Source organism: Bubalus kerabau, chromosome 8, assembly GCF_029407905.1.
Source record: "Bubalus kerabau isolate K-KA32 ecotype Philippines breed swamp buffalo chromosome 8, PCC_UOA_SB_1v2, whole genome shotgun sequence".
Lineage (NCBI taxonomy): Eukaryota > Metazoa > Chordata > Mammalia > Artiodactyla > Bovidae > Bubalus > Bubalus kerabau.
Window position 1 is genome coordinate 33,806,628 of NC_073631.1, and position 20,279 is coordinate 33,826,906.

General features: G+C 41.6%; 1 protein-coding gene across 4 annotated transcripts in view; it reads right to left on the reverse strand.

Annotated features, from left to right (window-relative positions):
* RAPGEF5 (Rap guanine nucleotide exchange factor 5) overlaps positions 1–20,279 on the reverse strand; it is a 236,226-nt gene that overhangs the window by 19,859 nt on the left and 196,088 nt on the right. For all 4 annotated transcript variants that reach the window (XM_055589976.1, XM_055589975.1, XM_055589978.1 and 1 more), the window contains 7 exons: positions 19,991–20,021; positions 18,954–19,032; positions 16,459–16,608; positions 12,733–12,830; positions 9,948–10,070; positions 7,745–7,923; positions 1,317–1,407 (listed from right to left, as the gene is read on the reverse strand). In XM_055589976.1, the coding sequence (XP_055445951.1) occupies positions 1,317–1,407; positions 7,745–7,923; positions 9,948–10,070; positions 12,733–12,830; positions 16,459–16,608; positions 18,954–19,032; positions 19,991–20,021 (751 nt within the window). The remainder of the gene's footprint in view (positions 1–1,316; positions 1,408–7,744; positions 7,924–9,947; positions 10,071–12,732; positions 12,831–16,458; positions 16,609–18,953; positions 19,033–19,990; positions 20,022–20,279) is intronic.

Sequence of the window (20,279 nt, forward strand, 5' to 3'; positions counted from 1 at the left end):
CTGTTACACACACCAACACATATGTATTAATAAATGGATGATAAATTCAAAATGATAAAATGCAGACACCTGCAACTATTCTTCTGAGCTCCATACCTTAGTCTTTTGGATATCCCACAAAAATGTCTCAGTTGCGCGTCAAACTCAATGCATCTAGGGCCAAACTCATCTACTCAAGGGGTCAGCCATGGGCCAAATCTGACCCCGTGCTTTTGTAAATAAAGTTTTATTGGAGCATGGCCATGTTCATCATTTACAGACTAAACAGGGCTTGCACTTCAATAGTAGACTTGAGTCATGCCAATGGAAACCACATGCCAAAAAAAATATTCACCATCTGGCCGTTTACGCCAAATGATTGCTGACCTCTTTTCTAGTTCCTGAAACCAACTTTTCCTCTATTGCCTACTTAGGCCAGTGTGATAATTTTCCAGGCCAAGAAACACTGAAGTCATCAGCTCGAGTGGGCTTCTCTCTCTGAGAACCCAATGGCCTTGATCATGTAACAGTGACAGGCAGAACCAGGGTTTGGGAGACCTGGAACATATAACATTTTGTGGGCCCTCTTTTTTTAATAAAAAAAGAATATAAAACTTTTGTAAATTTTGCAAAGATATCTGCCATCCACGTGAACATACTGCCAGGAGTATTGCAAATGAGAGGCCTGGTAGCTTAAATTCATAAGCATCTCAGCAAATCTGCCTCTGGACAAATGGAGCTTTTGAAAGGACCAACATGGAACTGTAACCGTGCCATCACGGGAGAAAAACAGAAAACTAATTCAAGTTAGGAGGCATTTTTCAATTTTTGTTTCTTTCATATATATTATAGAACCATTTTGAAGACCACTTGATCAAAATAGTTCCTAATACCTTTTAAATATAGCAGTGTGTACATGCCTATCTCAAACTCCCAAACTATCCCCCACAACCAACCATAAGCTAAAATGGATAACCAATAATGTATAGCACATAGAACTCTGCTCAATTGCGGCAGCCTGGATGGGAGGGGAGTTTGGGGGAGAATGGATACATGGATATGTATAACTGAGTCCCTTCACAGCTCACCTGAAACTATCACAGAATTGTTTGTTAATCAGCTGTACCCCAATACAATATAAAAAGTTTAAGGAAAAAAACAGTTCCTAAGGACTTGAGACACTAATTTATAACATTTGTTTCTAGCGGTACTTCTCTCATTTAAACCATTTAAATCAATTTACTTTAAATAAGGACTTTTCGGTGGAACATTTCCCATTCAGTGTTATTTGTCCTCTCCCACCCACTCCGTCCCTCCCATGGACCCCCAAGGCTCACCTCCCAGGTCTGAGACAGCCGGCTCACAGAAGCAGTGTTGAGACCCATCACGATAGCAAAGAAGGAGTTCAGGTTTCTCTGGGCTTTGCAGCTATGGATTAAAGAAAGCAGGAGGCACTGTTAGGCAACATCCTTTTGCCAGATGAGCACAAAAGATAAAGCTGCCAAGACTCTCCTAGGCCACAGGGTTCAACCTCTAGGGCGGGGCTGAACTCTGCTCCATGACCCATGTGCCCCTGAGAGAGGAGTGGTACCTGCTGAACAAAAACAAATTCAAATACTTCCGCTCATCATTGCCTTTAGGAAAAGACCTGTGCTTTTTAAAAAAATTAATTTAATTGGAGGGTAATAACAACATTGCAATGGCCTCTGCCATACATCAACATGAATGGGCCATAGGCACACATGTGTCCCCTCTCTCCTGAATCCCCCCACCCCGCCACATCCCTCCTCACCCCATCCCTCAAGGCTGTGGCAGAGCACTGGCTTTGGGTGCCCTGCACCACACACCAAACTCCTACTGGCTGTCTATTCTATATGGTAAAGTATATGTTTCAGTGCTAATCTCTCAAATCATCTCACCCTCTCCTTCTTCCACTGTGTCCAAAAGTCTGTTCTTTATGTTTGTGTCTCCTTTGATGCCCTGCACGTAGGAGCATCAGTACTATCTTTCTAGATTTCATATATATGCATTAATGTACAATATGTCTTTCTCTTTCTGATTTACTTCACTCTGTATAATAGGCTCCAGGCTCATCCATCTCATCAGAACTGACTCAAATGTGGTCCTTTGCATAGCTGCCTAATATCCCACTGTATATATGTACCACAACTTCCTTTTCCATTCGTCTGCTGATGGACACCTAGGTTGCTTCCATGTCCTAGATACTGTAACTAGTGCTGCAATAAACATCAGAGCACATGTATCTTTTTCAATTCTGGTTTCCTCAGGGTATATGTCCAGTAGTGGGATTGCTGGATCATTTAGGGCTTCCCTCATAGCTCAGCCGGTGAAGAGTCTGCCTGCAGTGCAGGAAACGCGGGTTTGATTCCTGGGTTGGGAAGATCCCCTGGAGAAGGAAATGACAACCCATTCCAGTATTCTTGCCTGGAGAATCCCATGGACAGAGGAGCCTGATGGGCTACAGTTTACGGGGTCGCAAGAGTCAGACATGACTGAGTGACTAAGTATGCATGGTAGTTTAATTCTTAGTTTTTTAGGGAATCTCCATACTGTTATCCATAGTGGTTGTATCAGTTTGCATTCCCACCAACAGTGTAAGAGGGTTAGCCAAAGCAATCTTGAGAAAGAAGAACAGAACTGGAGAAATCAACCTTCCTGATTTCAGACTATACTATACAGCTACAGTAATCACGAACTATGGTACTGGCACAAAACCAAATCTAGACCAGTGGAACAAGATGTAAAGCCCGGAGATAAATCCACACACCTATGGGAACTTTATCTTTGACAAAGGGGGCAAAATATATATAATGGAGAAAAGACAGTGTCTTCAACAAGTGGTGTTGGGAAAACTGGTCAACTATGTGTAAAAGAATGAAATTAGAACACTTCCTAATGCCATATGCAAAAATAAACTGAAAGTGGATTAAAGACTTAAAACACCAGAGCAGAAACTATAAAACTCCTAGAGGAAAACATAGGCAAAACACTCTCTGACATAAATCATAGCAAGATCCTCTATGACTCACCTCCTAGAAAAATGGAAATAAATACAAAAGTAAACAAATGGGCCCTAATTAAACTTCAAACCTTTAGTACAATGAAGAAAACTGTAAGGTGAAAGGACAACCTTCCAAATGGGAGAAAATAACAGCAAACAAGGCAACTGACAAGGAATTAATTTCCAAAATATACAAGCAGCTCAATACCAGAAAACCAAACAACACAATCAAAAAAGTGGACATAAGACCTAAACAGACATTTCCCCAAAGATGTGTGCTCTTGATACCCTCTGGACACTTCAAGATTCCTTCTTTTAAAAAATCTGTTTTGGATGCATTTACAATTTCAACTGAAAGCTCTGACGTTCCTGTTTCTTTATAGATCCCAGACTCTCATTATAACAGCTCCTGGGTCCTGTCTCTTTAATCTGTATGTTGCCTTTCTTTTTTTTGGCAAGTCCCTCTTATCTCATAGGTCTAAGCTCCCCTCCTATTACATTTAGACATTATTTCCTTTTCTCTCAACAAAATAGCTACTATGTTATGCATAAACTTATATATTTAAAGTATGGCATATATTATGTGGACACTGTCCCATATTTCTAATTTGAGGAAAAAAGAAATATAATGCAAAACAAGACCATGTCAAGCTCCAATAACTCTGGAAAGTTATCTGCTCTGTAGAATGTCAATCTTGCCCTTCAACTTAGTTGGTCAAAACTCCACTAATTTTCAAAGCCAGCTGAGGGGGTTTGATCCAGCAGAGGGAGGATGGGCTTCCAGGTCAGCCATCCTAAACACTCCTTAGTCTGGAATGAATTAGAAAACAACTTCTCTGAGGCAAGTTTTTAAAATTAAAAAAATTATCCTAACTAAATATGAAAAAAAATGAAAGTGCTTAGCAGCAATAAAAAGTACCTGGGATTTCTTTGGAAGGAATGATGCTAAAGCTGAAACTCCAGTACTTTGGCCACCTCATGCGAAGAGTTGACTCATTGGAAAAGGCTCTGATGCTGGGAGGGATTGGGGGCAGGAGAAGGGGATGACAGAGGATGAGATGGCTGGATGGCATCACTGACTCCATGGACATGGGTCTGGGTGAGCTCTGGGAGTTGGTGATGGACAGGGAGGCCTGGCGTGCTGCAATTCATGGGGTCGCAAAGAGTCGGACACGACTGAGTGACTGGACTGAACTGAACTGAACTGAACTGAATGTGTCCTCAGATGTCATTTCTTCCATGACATCTCCACCAATGGCTCAGATGGAATTTGCGAACAGTGTATATACAACTCCATATCCTGCTTTTTCAGGTATACACTGTTACACATTATGGGTTCTTGACTGTTATCATTAACGGCTATAGAACACTTTATCAAAAACATATTTAAATAAAATTAAAAATTTATTCTTATTGTTGATGTTTAAATTATTTTCAATTCAACACAATTCAATACAGAACGCTACAATAAATATCTTTTGCATATAAAACTTTTTACTGTCTGATTTTTTAAATTAAGTTATACTTCAAGTCATTACATGATTGATCAAAGCAATCATGACTTTAAGATTCTTGAACATATTTAATAACTTCTGTTTCCCAAACCTATACCGATTTCCAGTCGCACAGGTGAGTGTACGGGAGCAGGGTTCCTGAGTTCAGGACCAGGAAATGATTCTGGGCTCTGAAGTGGTAATATATAGAGCTGGCTGCGCCCTGCCTGGTCCCGCCTAAACCTGTCTGCTCCTGGAGCCAGTTTTGTGCACTGGACACTGCCCAGGACAGCTGCGCCTGGGCAGCAAGGCAGTGGGGGTCGGCCACGGGGAGCATTTCGGAAGTTTCAGCCTCCTTGATAGGGGAACCTGGGAAGGCACCGTTGCCTATACACCTGCTGTCCAAAGCAACCGGATGAACACAGCCCTGCAAGCCCCTCACTGCTGGGTCTGCAGGGGGCACGGTCTGTCCCTTTCACAGTCTTTCTGTCCAACTTTGGACTCTGCCTGTGGTTTCCTGGTAGGCACGAGGACTTGATATTCAGTCTAATTGGCCCTTCATCTGGTTTCTGCCAATGTTCTCCCAGGTGGAGCCTGCTTGGTATTATCCATGAATAAACAAACAGGACACTTTCCTGGCCTATGGTGTAAAAGTCCACCTGTTTCTAAGAGCTAAAGGAGCCTAAAGGATTCAATACTGCAACTCTGCCTTTCTTCTGCCCTTTGTTCCCTCATTCCACCCCTCCTGTCTCATCTCACCCTGGCAAGCTCAGGCCAGCCAGGGCAGACTCGAGTCAGCTCCATCGCTTCATGTGATGATGCTGGGCGCCTCTGCTGAGGGCCCTGTGGTGAGAACAGCCCCATCCCTGTGCCAGAAGCATCTCAACTGGATGCTCTCCCTTTCTCCCCCTCCTCCCACCGTAGCGCATGATGGGAGCCCCACTGGCTCTGTCATTTCCAACTAGACATTTTTATACTCTGTCCAACACTCAAATGCACAGTATACAGCAAAACTTTCAGATAGCATTTGTTGGAGTTGAAAAGAAGACCCTGGGGGCAAATCATTTTATTATTATTCACTATAAACAGTATACTATCTGCTTTTATATTAAAAAATCATTTAGCTACAAAAACATCTTTAGATGTAATTCTCATCTTCTTATCTTTTATCTCCCCATAAACAATTTTCCTGGTTCAGATTTTTCAGTCATACTTAAAATTTAAAAAATCCACAAACAATAAATATCTGAATGTAAAAAGAAAAAAAAATGAATATACGGATGACTTACTTCTCTATAAGACAAATTGATACAGCACAAATATCGGTCACCATTCCCATCTGGAGTCCTCTTTAGCCAAGGTTCATTCATTGCAAGGTAAGAACAGACTGACACTAAAACATTTCAGTTTAGCAAACACTCCTTTGTCTGAAGAAATAAAATCCACTCAATCCACAGAGGTGGGGGATGGGATTGGTAAGAAGGAAGGAAACATGAATATGCAAATAGGATGCCTTAGGCAGGGAAGACACTGCATGAGCATGGAAATTAACTGTTTTCCTGGGGCTATCTGTACCAGTGTGATTATGAAGAATTTAACTTTATGTTTCTGTTGGAATTCTGTTCTATGGGCCAGGAATAGAGGCCAGCACAGCAAATCATTCAAGAGCATAGGGCCATATGGAGAAGATGTGAATATACATACTTCACTTCCCTGAGGACAGCTATGATCTTACCCCGGGAACTAAGCTATGTGGTGTCATTTTACTCCTTAGGATATTAGTGTCCCATTTCACCAAGTAGTTGGCTTTTATAAGAACGTTCTGGACCACAAAGAGCCTCATCTTTAGGAAATTCATAGGTATTAATAGAAAATGTACTGACTGAATTAAAAAAAAAAAAAAAAGAGCATAAATTTATAAAAGTAGTCTAAGATTTAGGTATATAAAGAATTCTGGTGCCTTTCAATTCAGTCCAAACTCTTCAACCTGAAATCCAATACCTTTTACAGTTTGGCCACATCTTCCCTTTAAGCTTGGTCTCCCACAGCTTCCTCATAAATACCTTCCACTCAGGCCAAACTGGATGAGGTTCCTTTTCCTGACCACATGTTCTCTACCTCTCATCAACTTCTCTGCTTCGCTCTTGTGAGTTTGAACTCCAAGGAGAGTGTACTCCTGAATTTTTACCTAGAATTTAAAATGCTACTTTCTTCCCAATGTTTTTCTAATCCTCCTTTCCCATTCCCTTGGCATAGAAGCTTCCCGTCCTCTAAAGCCCCTGAAAGAATTTCATCTCATGGTAGGGAACCCTTGGGTTCTATTTTGCAATGAGCCATTGGAGTTATAGAAAGTACTCCCCTGCCCACCAGATCTCAAAGTTCTCAAAGGTAGGTATTGGTGTAGCTGCATTCTGATTCCCCCATAATACCCTGCACAGATGTGCAAACATAATGAGTGATCAATACAGATTTCCTAAATATATTACACTGACATGTACCCCAAAACTGTTTGATATAAAAACTACTTTGAAAAACAAAGGAGAAAAAAAAAATGGAAAGGCTGGAAGGTAGGAGGAACTGGGAAAGATCTGGACTCTTCTTGCCTGTTTGTGTTGGAAAGCTGTCCCAAGAGTGGTCTCAGGACATTAATCTGGTATTTTAACAGAAGCTCCCAGGAAGTTACTACAATGTCATCCAACCAACTACTGAGTCACTGCTATTTACCAACTTCAGTACCAGGTACCCCAGGTCCAATGTTTGAGTAGAAATGGTCCCTGTCCTCTGGAAGCTAACACAGCCCAGCGAAGGAACTCTACATACAAAAGTAAGTTTAATCAATGAAAGTTCATACTCTGGGCATCAAGGAACCAGGAGTAGAACCTTGAAATGCATCTGACTTTCAACAGTTCTCGCCCCCTCTCCTCCTCTCCCCCATGGTCCTAACCTACTGTAACTCACCTGGCCACTGTGTAATGTAGCTGCACATGGGGCACGTGTGCACCACCTGCTTTTTCCTTCAGCACAGAGAGCTATGGCCTGGTATTGTGACATTTACTTTAAGATATAAATATTTCAAAGGTGAAGACAGAAATATTCAGAACAGACCTTTCCAATCATTTGGTCACTTAACTCACTGTTACCCTTTTATATCCCATCTCTTTACATCCCATCCCATCCCATTACAGGGGAAAAAACAGACTCCCTCTAAAGGAGAGGAACAGAACTGCATTTTTTACCACTAGACACTCACTGAGCGGCAATTTTGATGAATTTTTTCACCAGCTGCACTCGCTTGCCCAGTGGGCTGCAGAGCAGAATCTCCGTGGCCACCCAGAGCTGGACCTCATTGCATCTCTGGAGCAGCAGGCTCAGGTTCACCGTGTGCTCCCCGCTTCCTTGTCTGCTGAATGTGAAGTAGATCAGCTCTTGCTGAAAGACAATGTATTCATGCCAGCGTTTACTGTTACAGCACAGGGTTAGGTTGATACAAAATACAATCCATTTTTTAAAATTCATTTTTAATTGGAGGATAATTGCTTTACGATATTGTATTGGGTTTTTGCCATACAACAGTGTGAATCAGCCGTAAGTATACATATGTCCCCGTCCTCTCGAACCTCCCTCCCATCCCCCAACCCCATCCCACCCCTCTAGGTGGTCACAGAGCACTGAGCTGAGCTTCCTGTGTTATGCAGCAACTGTCCATTGGCTATTTTACACACGGTATGTATATGTTTCAGTGCTACTCTCTCAACTCGCACCACCCCTCCTTCCCTCACTGTGTCCGCAAGTCTGAGAGTGTCTCTATTCCTGCACTGCAAGTAGGTTTTTAAGAACTATTTCAGATAGCCACTGTCATAATATGTTAGATATAACAAATAACAATATATTAAATTCAAGACAATTCATGTTGACTTTCAGAAATGCCTCATGAAATGATGTTCACATAAAAGACTTACATAAATCTACTTTTTTAGAATGCAAAGATGATGCTTTTCATGAAAACCTAAGACATTCTTACATCAGGGGCTGAATCAAATCCAAACTTCCCAAACTTGTTCTATAGGCAACTTCAAGCGCAAATGACATCATTTGTTCAGATGTACATTAGACCCTCACAGGTAGATTCTCTAGACAAGGGTTTTCACATTTCAGTGTCAATCTGAATCACCTGGAGGTCTGTTAAAGCACAGACTGCTGTGCCCCATTCCCCCAAATTTTCTGAGTCAGCAGGTCTGTGATCTGGCCAAAAATCTGCATTTCTACTAAATTCCTGGGTATACTGATGATGCTGGTCTGGGTACCCACTCTTTGAGAACCACTGAAATAAGACATTGTCAAATCATAGAAAGAGAGTAAGATTAGAATAAGGTACAAAACTGACAGTAACTAGTGACTAGACTGATCATATGTAAGCAATAGAAGAGATTTGTTTCTAATCAGAAAGCTGTGTGTGTGTGTGTGTGTGTGTGTGTGTGTGTGTGTGTTTTACACAAGAAATTCACATCCTCCTACTGCATAAGCACAGAAGCAGGGACAAATCCCACTCTACCAACACTTCCAAAGTCACAAGTCATTTAGCTTGAATGAGTTTACTACTTGCTCAAATTTAGATTGTCATATTGGAATGTTTTCCATGAGAAAATATGGGGACATTTAAAAGAGACTCCAAAATGAAAGAGAACCTTGGGGGTCCCTTAATCAGTCACGAATTCCTTCTTCAGCAGGAAAGGCCTTTTTGTAATGAAACATTTCACTACCCAGCAAAGCAAATGCAACACAGTCTACCTCATTTTTCATCTACTGAGTCCTGTGAGCCTTTCCACTGGCTACATTTATTCATCAATTGTCAGTAGCATTCTGCCCCTCATCTCCTGTTTTATAAACGCTTAAGCTGTCCTCAAGGGAGAGGTTGATGGACATAAAAATTTGAAATATATCTCAAAATGTCCGAGAGAGTGCTTCAAGTCCTGCAGCATAGTCTAAATGTATAGAATGTTCTTAGGAAAGTGTGTGTGTGCATGTAGGACACATATAAGTGTGATTTTTATATAAGTACTGTAAAGCCACGGAAAAATTAAAATGTCAGTATCAAAGGTATCAAACATAAAACACCTCTTCAACCCCATTCAACCTTCATATATATATACACACACACATATATATATGAATACATGCTTTCAAACATTAAAAATATAGCATATTTATACATTACACAAATATACAATTGTATTAGGTGCAAATAAAGCATGACCATGTATTCTAATTTTCCTAGGTTTGGATCAGTCTTTCAATATATTTAAAGTCCCCAAGTATCTTTGTGGGACATGGTATCCCAAAGCATAACTATATCAACCAGAAAATAGATCGTCTTAAAACCTAATCACAGATGAATATTCTTCAAGAAGAATTCCTAGTACTAGCATTTACTTGATCATTTCCCCCTTACTTACCTCGTGAATTGAATTGAAAAGGCTCCAATCAAAATTCATTAATTCCAGAGCAAGATCCCAAGTGTTCATTCCCAAAATCCTGATCGACCTTTGCTGTGATTCCTCATTTTCTGCAAACGGATTCTAAAGCGACAGACAGAAGCAAAAGAATCCTCAGTAAATTCCCAGATGGTTGGCACTGAATTGGCGGGCCACAGAAAGGCACTAGAAGCCCGCATTAGAAAAATAATCTTGTCTGAGTGCACTTAATAGTTTCCCTGGCCTGTTCACCTTCAGTGAGTTACAGCCAATTCAGGAAGCAGCCTCAGAAGCTGCAGAAGGTGATCAATGATACTTCACTGAGCTGTCCCTCCCTCCCCACAGGCAAGCATGCACACGCACGCACGCGCACACACACACACACACACACACACACACGCACAAATCTGATTATAAAACACTGCCCCGGCAGACAGCATAATGAAAGCAAAAGCCCTGAAGTCACTTTGGCTTCGGGTAAGAATTAATGTGCCAGCAGGGTTAGGAGAAAAACAAACAAAAGAAATGTCACAGTGCACATCAATAAAGACAGACATGGCTTTTACAGGAAATATGTTTAACGAGTCTCATCCCAGACATGCATTTACAAATTTTACTAAAATGCCCGTGGAAAGCAAAAAAAAAAAAAAAAAAAATTAAACAGGAAATGAAAAATAAAAGTTAATTCATTTATACCCCATGGTGTATGATTATTTTAAATCATCAATTGCTTTCCCTAGACAAATGGGTATGACGAGTTTGGTAATAAAAGTATTTCTTTAAAATCTGACATAAAATTATTAAATGCCACCACAATTTTAAATCTGCCATCACTGTTAAATTATTAAAAATTTGGCATCTTTTCAAAACATCTGATATTTTTTAATTAAGGTAATAAATTCTCTCATTTGACTTGAACAGTTAATGACGTTAAAACAGTTAATGTCTTCGGAAAAAAAAAAGAAGAGGACTTTTAAAAAATAAATGCCATAGAAGAGTAAAGGGAATATTTCAGAATCCAAATATTAGTCTTTATTCTTTGAACTGCAAAATAAATTATTAGCATTTTTGAATTTTTATATTTATGAAAAGGTTTCCTAATTGAAAACATGACAAAAGATCTCCATGAGCTATTCCACAGACTCAATTCCCTTCAGAGTGGGTCTAGGCACAAACTGGCCCTGTACCTCCAGCATGGGCAGAGGGTGGAGCTCAGTAAGGGCAGAACAGATGATGTACGTGCAGACGCTGAGGTGGGGAAAGCCCAGGTTTCTCAGGGCCCTGTCTGGCTAGATGGGGACCACGCAGATGTCAGGCTACATTGCAGACATTCACAGAGCCACGAGGTGGGAAGAAACACAGATCTCTGCTTATGAATTTGGAGCTGTAAGGACATTGTCACTCGGCTTTTTATCCCTCCTACTTTCTCCCTAAATGTGCCCTTACCCCGGCCCTGTCGTCTGGTTATTCAAGGTAGTCCACCGCCGTCTCCAGGAAACATTCTATTTTTCTATTCCAATCATTCAGGGCTACGATTCCTGCTCTCCAAGAAGGCTGACCCATGCCCAAGCACAGGGGATATGAGTGGTTTCCCCTGCTAGCCTTCCCTTACAATGCTCCATTTCAACGGAGATCTTTTGGAGCCGAAATTACCAGAACTATGATTCCAATGGGGAAATTTTAGGTGGGGGAAGCATTCACATGCAGGGTGGCATCTGGCTCAACTCACAGCACTTATTTATCCCACAAGACCTGCCCCAGGCCTGCCCTCTGCTATTCCGAGGCCCTGGACTGCAGCATCAGAGCTCTGGGAACTCACATGTGAGGGAGCCACAGGAAAGTCTGTGGCTGGGGGTGGAAGGGCGGGACAGTGGGAGACCCAGTAACAGTAACCTGCATGTTAGCTCCTCCTCCTTTAAGAGGCGGGGGGTGACTAATGTTATTATGGCAATTTGAGGTCTTGTAGATAATTTTACATGATATATTTTTATTATAAGCAGTGTTGGTTAACCTACATGGTATACAGACTCGTCCATTATATACATAAAAGGAGCCTAGCTAGAAAGAGCCATTCCTGTGATGACCGTATGGCACAGACCAGGACCCTGACTCCGGATGATACGATCATGATCTGGTAGAGCCCACTTTTTATGGGTGATGGCTCTGAGGCCTGATTCTACCATCCAGAAAGCAACCACAAGACCGAGGTTTTTAGGAACAACAACAAATCATCTAGTTAAGTATAAAGGTTCTTAAACTTAAAACTGAAAATAACATATAGTGGGGGTTTCTCCATTTCTTCATATGCTTACTCTTTAGTGGCATCTGATGTTGCCCACTTACACAGGGAATGCTGATCATGTACCTTCTCTTCAAGGGAATGGCACGCTCAAAGGGCACCCAGGGGACAGAAGAACAGAACCTCTTTCCATTTAAATGAACATAGGATGAATTCCTCAGCCTGATCTCCATATATTCACCAGCAAAGAAGAAATGGAATTAAGATTCTGTTGGAGAAAGTGTCCCATCTCTCAAATCCCTTGTTCCAGAGAGGCTTAGAGAGAAACAGTGCGAAGGGTTTTCAGTTCCTAAAGACAGGCCTGCCTCTGATTAGCAAACGTACTGTTGTTTGACAAGTGTACTGTTGGTTACAGAAGGAAACAGCTTGATGTACTTTTCTAACATTCATTTTAAAACACACAAATACATGTTCTCAGCCTGACATTTGTGCCCGTGTGCTTCACGCACAAGGCTAAAGGTAACTCACCAAAGTGTCGGCCAGGTCTTTCCGGTAGACATATATCCGACCAGAGGCATCAAGGGATTTGGAGATGGCCAAGTTGTTTGGCTGAAGCTCATGCTTTTCTTTATTTACAGAAAAGAATAATTAAAAACACAAGAAGAGCTAGTATGCATTCACAGTACTGCTAGAGTGAAATCTGCCAAAGAAAAATACTTAAAAGTAAATGGGATGTGAAGTAGATGTGATTCAGTTCTGTATATGCTATACAATGACACCAGATAATCAAAGCTCATTATCCATGAAGAGGTACCCTCTTAGGATTCATTCTTATAATATTTAGTCATTTTTTTTACACAGAACAGCTTGGGGAAGAAGGTAAAACTCACTCTTCACTTCATATCTGTAAATAACTACATGAAGACTTCCCTGACAGCCTAGAGGTTAAGACTCTGCTCCCACTGCAGGGCGCATCACAGGGATTCGACCCCTGGTTGGGGAACTAAGATCGCATGTGCCAGGAGGCAGGGCCAAGAAAAACAGAAAAGAGAGTAACCATACAACAGTAATACTGCTAACAGTTGGGTATATCTCTGCCCTCATATTTATGCAAATATGTATGCACACACATGTACATACAGTCACAGCCATTCATATGTATACATTAATAATCATAGATACATATATACTTGTAATAATTCCTTAGGTGGTTTTATATATTTTATTGTACTTATCCTCTTGTCAAAATAATTTAAATATGCCATGTGTAATTGGTTATATAACAGTCTATTATACCATCATTTAATCTTTCCTCTATTGCTGAACATTTAATGGTTTTCAATTTTTTTTGTCATATAAATTAGATAGCGAGATACGTGCTAAATACCAGCAAGGGGCCTGACATATAACAGGGATTTGATAAATGGGATCTATTATTACAGCAGCCATAATACATATTGCTGAAGTCAACATCCTTCTGCATAAATCTTTGGCTCCTTATAGATGATTTTTCTTAAGACAGAGTCTCAGCAGTAGACTTACTAGGTCAGAGGGAATGAATATTTGGAAAGGTTTTGATACAAGCTGCCAAACTGCTTTCCAACTCTTATGTCTACCAATACTCATCATTACTTTGAATAAGTTTATTGATTTGCTAAAATCAAAAATAGATTATTGGTATATTTTCTATTTCTTGGCAACTAGTAAAGTGAATATTTTTCATCTATTCTTCTTCTGTTTTATTTACCTATTGTTCCTATCCTTTGGCCATTTTTCTACCATAGCTGGACTCATGACACAATATGCTTCTCAAAGAAAAATGTCCTCCTCTCACCTGCAAAACACAGAGGGGAACTGACCAAAGTGATATTCAAGTTTAGTCCACTGTAACACAATCAGTGTCCCCTAAGGTAGCCCTTTATTTATCCAGCAGGGTTGGAAAGTCAATACATCACATCTCTTTTTCTAGATAACATAATCAGCTCAAATGCCGCTTGATATAGAGGACGAAAATGATACTCAAATACAGTCTCTACCACCCAGCACTGCAAAGATCAGAAGCACTGTCATGTCAGGCTGCTGACATCTGCTGTACATGGTCCCACACAGCTGGGCTCTGACATTCTTCTATATCTTCCCTCCTCGTTTAAGCTACAACTTCTTGCGACCCTCTGTATATTCATAAATACCTTAGATATGAATTTATAAGAGCCATTCTGCATTTGCTATGAAATAAAATGGCATGGTTTTCTGACAGCCATTTTTCCAGTTGCTAAGAATTATTTTTCTGACTGTCAAGTTTGTCACTATGCCATAAACAAGGAAAAGTGATAGAAGTTTAGGCTCTGAGTAACTGGGTAGGCTTCTGTTGCTACACACACATACTTCCCCTGGGCACAGAACAGCCAGAAGCCTACTAAGAGCTGTGAGAACAACAGTGCTAGTCCTTTCAGAGGAACCAACAACATGGCCAACGTGCATTTTCTTTTGAGAAAGAAAATAACAGTTGATCTCATTGTCATTTCATTTTGACACAGCATTGAAAACATTATTTATTAAAAATTATGTAACTAGAGCAAGGACTACACTAGGTTCTGTGGGCTTTTTTTTTTTTCCTTCCTAAGAACATTATTGTTTGGGGGACATAAAACTGCAGGCAGAAAGGTTCTTAACAGACAAAACTACTAACTGATGAAAAATGATAGCATATTTCCAAATCTGTGAGGTAATTCAAGAGATAAGCTCGTGCTGCTAGTGATGATTAGCTATGAGTATACGCACATCAGAACTCCAGATGAATCTAATTTAATAAAGTGTAAAAATGGTATTTCACAGCCATCAAATAGATAGTGGGTAAAACGAGCCATTCATTAATTCCCAGACTCATGTGTGGCCCTGGGCCGACACTGGGTCAGCTGCCAAAGCGGGTGGGCCTCCACTGTGCCACCAGGCCCTCTCAGGGTCCTTCTTTCTCCAGCACCTTTTGTCTGCATGGGAACCCAATAATTACTTTCTGTAACAGTACTGCCTTGAGAGGTAAATGCTCATTTTGATGAAGCTCACTATTGTCTGGAATCATTTCATATCTTTGGTCACTTAAAATTAATATACAAATATCATATTATCTGGAGTATTTCCTAATATTTTTTATTAGATATTCAACTACTCTCTGAACTCCCTTAAAATTCATGTAAGTCCATATGTTTCTGAAACATTTGCTCTTTTCCTTTAGAGAATGTTTTGCTAGGAGGCATGACGCCCAGGGAGAGGAAGGAAAGAAGCACTGGGACTGGGGAGATGGGCTGTATTTGTTTGACTATGTAAACGATTAGCTTGCAGGGCCATTTTATCTGCCTCTGAGTAACAAAGCGGAAGAGACAATGTTCCCTCACATAATGCTTTAACATCAAGTACATTCTGATCTTCTCCTGACTCTAGAGTGATAACAAAAGGTAAACAGAAATGCCCTTCATCTGCTCCCCCTCCCCCCAACACATGGTTGATTAGTTTATGCTGTACTCCCATTTTTCAACTACTGAGGCTCAGTCACTTTCTTTGTGTTTTTCTCAGGGTTAATGAGATATTAAATAAAGATCGTAAGGCAAAAATGGGAGGCCAGCAACCCAGAGATCTGACAGGCTCCAGTGGAAGCGCAGAGTTCTGTTCAGGTCACAAGATCAATAGGGTCAGCTTGTAATCTGTGTGATCTTATTCAAAACACACAATAAACCATTCTCAGAGGATAAGTAAGGCCCAACAGAAGACTATAACCAGAGCTCACTCCCCATGTCTACCTGAAAGAACACTGCCCGTGAGCTTTCAGCTTATTGTACAGTGTTTGTCTCCTTCAATAGGGAGTCTTTAAGTATTAACTTGTCAGCCGGTAAAATGACTAGTTCAAGGCTGTCTTTCTTTTTGCTTCCGAAAGTAATTTCATCCTTTAGCAATTTCCCAAGTTAATTTAAACATGAAAACAGAAGGCTTATCTAGAGTACAAACTATGTAAAGCTTTATAATACATTTCAAAACACTGGCACGCCTCTCTGGTTCTTGGGGAGGAAATTCAGTATCCAATGGTACCCAACTGTTGTCATGGAAACACCTCTGGTAGAAGGCTTCTCATTGTTACGGTGATCACCCAGCTGCGGACCCAGAAGGGACGTGCTACACGTTTATTCCATAAAAATGTCAACTCTCTCCCTTTGGAGGCAAGCCAGTGAATGATTAAATATTCAAAGACAGAATATAACTTACCCCCAGAGAAGGCGACGGCTACCAGAGCCAGATCCTCTTCCGCATGTTGGATCTTTTCTGCCACAACCCTCAGGATCTCTTGGGCTGTACTGGAAACAGTGGCCTTCACACTGACGTATGAGTGCTCCGTTATGTACACGTGGCAGAAAACTACATGAGGTGAAAGAATTGTGAGTAAACAGAGAACTGTGGCCACAAGGTACAGACCTTTCCAAATCAAGGCACCCACACTATGCTCTTTGGTACAGGACAGACACAGCTAGATTTACACGTGCACACGGGCGCCCGAGGGCATGAGAACGGAGCCGCGTGCTTACACACACATGAGATGGAGACATTATAAAGCAGGTGGGCAAGCTGCAGTAGTCCTTGGGCGTCCCAGAGCCTAATGAGAGACCCACGTCATGCCAAAGCTCGTTGTGTGCTCCTGGTAGGAGGCAGCCTACCCACAACACAGTGCAGTCTGCGCAACATGGACTGGACTTCACAGACCCTTCCATGAGGGTTACCGAGATCTCCCAAAGCAGCCTACAAAAATGTCTAACTCACACATTTTCACTTTACACTTCTCCTCTCAACATCCCCAGCGGCTCAGTAAAGACCACCACGCTTTGTTAATTGAATTCGCATAAGCTGGCGTGCTGCAGTCCATGGGGTTGCAGATGGGACACGACTGAGCAGCTGAACTGAACTGAAGCTTTACCTAAAAAATCTGTCGCTTGCTATGGTTTTGGCTTCAAGCATTCTTGATCTTTTAAGAAAGAATCTCCGCCCCCTGCCTGTATCAAGGTGGTATAGTGAGCTTAATTTTCAAACGGAGGTCACATTTCCAGCCTTTTTAATTTCCTTTTTCTTGTCCGTGGTACTACTCATTATTACAAGGGCATTATCACTATTATGGTGAACAGGCCCAGGAAAAATATTCCTTTATGATTTGACAGCAGAAGCTGCCTTAATAGCAATGGAAATAACTGACATGTTATTTGCCTTTTATATGAGCCATTGTGAATGTATAAAACACTAGCTTCTTTAGAAAAGACAGGACAATAATATACTTAAGTATTCTTCTTTTCTAGATTGAAGAAAAGAAGTAGAATGTAGCTCCTAGAGAAGTTTAATATGCAATTTAAATGGCACCACAAAAATAAACCCAGGAATGTTTTCACAGAAATGCAAATGAAGCAAAAGACAAACTATGGGTTTACTAGTATAAACCTCAAAGTAAACACACTTTGACAGAAGCACTGACAATATTTTGTTTTAGGTTTGGTAGGGTGTGTCATTAAAACTCTAGCATCCAACAAACAGCTGTTTTATGTGTTGTCAACAGACTTGTGAGAGAGGAAAAGGCTTTTTTCCTTCCATAGAAAGATGGAGTTTTGGAGCAAGGCAAAGATGCAGTCTACAAAATGTTAAATGTGAGGAAAGTTTACACTGTGCTTAGTAAAATGATGAACAAAAACAGTCTGAGGCATCTTGAAATGACCCTTTGAAACTCGGCATGGAAAATTAAACAGCTAATTGTAAGACAGATGGGAAAGGAAGGTTAGCAACTGAGAGAGGGGGAGGTGAGGTTTTCTGTTCCTCCACTTGGTGCAGATGATGTGGCCCACCAAGCGCCCTCATGAGCAGCTCGTTATACACAAAGGATGGAACGGAAGAGGAATCTGTGACATCTGGGTGCTCAGGGGTTCAAGAAGTTGAGCAAATATCCAATGTCTATACTTAGAATTTTGGCACTGTTGGGGCAGGCGAGTTTTAAAGTCTCCAGTCATAATAGCCTGAACATCTGAATGGCCGTTTCCCAGCTCTGCACTTGACTCACCCTTTACCCTAACAGGACGAAGCCACTTCCTGTTCTGCTATGAAACGGTGAAGCAGAGAAGCACGTCAGCGCGGTCAGTGCTGCAAAGGTGCTTCCCCTGCCCTGACCCAGGGGCCCTCTTCAGATGGCGGGGGCGGGGGGTGGGATGTCACGAGCCCTTTTGGCACGAACACTGACTGAGGACGCCCTGCATGTGTGGCGCTGCCTGCACGGCCTTGCCTAGGAGGGGTTTCTATCGCACATCCTTCCTTTCATTATTCCCGCCAAGATTTTCTCCTCTAAATCTCCAGGACTGACTCAGTCCAAGCCCTGAACAGTGCCTTCAGTGGACTTTCCAGTGAGTCACGGGCAACGGACCGACACAGGGGAGAAGGCAGCTAAGGGTGCCTTTCCAGTCCTCTGCACTGCTCCCCAAGAACGCAGTGGACTCTGCGTAGTCTCCTTCCCTTACTTCCCAAAGTAAAGATGTCCTGGCTCCGGGGACGGTACTCAATGATGAAGAGAACTATACCATGGCAAGAAAAGAAAAACTTTCATTGTGGATGTTAACGTGCTTGTGGTGGTGGGGGTGTGGCAGCTGGAAACAGCTACCGGCAGGCGGAGGTGTTAAAGTTGTGTTGTTGTATTAAAGTCCTCCACCTGCCCCAACCCTTGTTCAACTCATACTCACTTTCCTCACTTTCTGTCACAGTTCCTCTGTGCTGCAGCCAGTTCTCCTTCAGACTGAATTGGTGGAAAAGGGCTTTATTCTGCAAGAAGGGAGAACAAGAACAATGAACGAATGTATTGCTGCCCTTTGGAAAACCACAGCTGTTTGCAACATGTTCCAAAAGAGTGTGCCAATTTTTTTTGAATATGAAATCCATCTGTCTAATCTTAGAGGAATAAACTGGGAGTTGCCTCAATTAATACAAGTGGAGGTTGGAGAGTCTGAGCAACAGGATAGACCTTGGCCAAGGTCAGTGACAGGGACAAAGTCCCAAATTGATTCTTCACAACATGCTGGAGAATACAGGTGTGATTTTTAACCTCTGGCCACTACAAAAGTCCACAGCTGCTTCTCCTGAGAAAGATATGGTTTTCCCACCCCAACATCAACCTTACTTTCGGATAAGGCCACTCCGACATAGTTTCATACTTTTGCTGTAGTGCAGTGACTTGCTTAGGGGAAACAGGTACATAATTCATTATGATTATCTGTCACCTGACCTATCAACTCCTACAAAACTTGTGCCTGACATGTTACTTTGCATTTCCCCCCTGAAGCTGAACAGGAAACACATTCATCCCAGCTACGATCTCTCTCTCAGTTGGGTTGAAGAGTGCAAACCTTTTTCTTACAAGACTTTCTTACTCTTGTAGGCAAAAAAGTCTTGCATAGATGACTTTCTATTTTTACATCAACATTAACAATCAAGTTTATGCCATTCAGGGGACATTGCGAAAACTCCAGGATTCCAAAATGCACCACAAAAAAAATGCAGAAATGTCATAAAGTCAAGGGCACCTGGCTGCAACTGAATCCACGCCAGCACAGGGAAAACTAAGTGAGGCAGGAGCAGGGAGGCAAGCTGAAGCCCCCAGCTCCTTGCCTGACCCCACTTGGGTGGGGGCAGCGTTCATGTTAATTATGAAGAAATGCCAAGCGGGGCAAGGCAAGGTCCCTAACTCAGATCACCCAGTTTCAGAGAGAAGGGTCTGCCTCACCTTCCTTTGCGGTGAGTATTCATCTACAGTGCTGAAAGGGAAACAGCAAGAGGTCAGTCGTTGTCTCAAAGCCAGGAAAATGTAGCCACTGTCAACAGACACTACTTTTCAGGCACCGTGTAGAGATTTTCGCTTTTCAAAACGGTAAAATGCACAGTATTCATTCATTTACTATGTAAAACACACTTGATGTTAGGATTTCAAGTGAACCACGAAGAAAAGAAGCTATTTATTCAATAGGTATACTTTGCTTTCTACTCACAGAAAGTGAGCATTGAGGAAATAACTG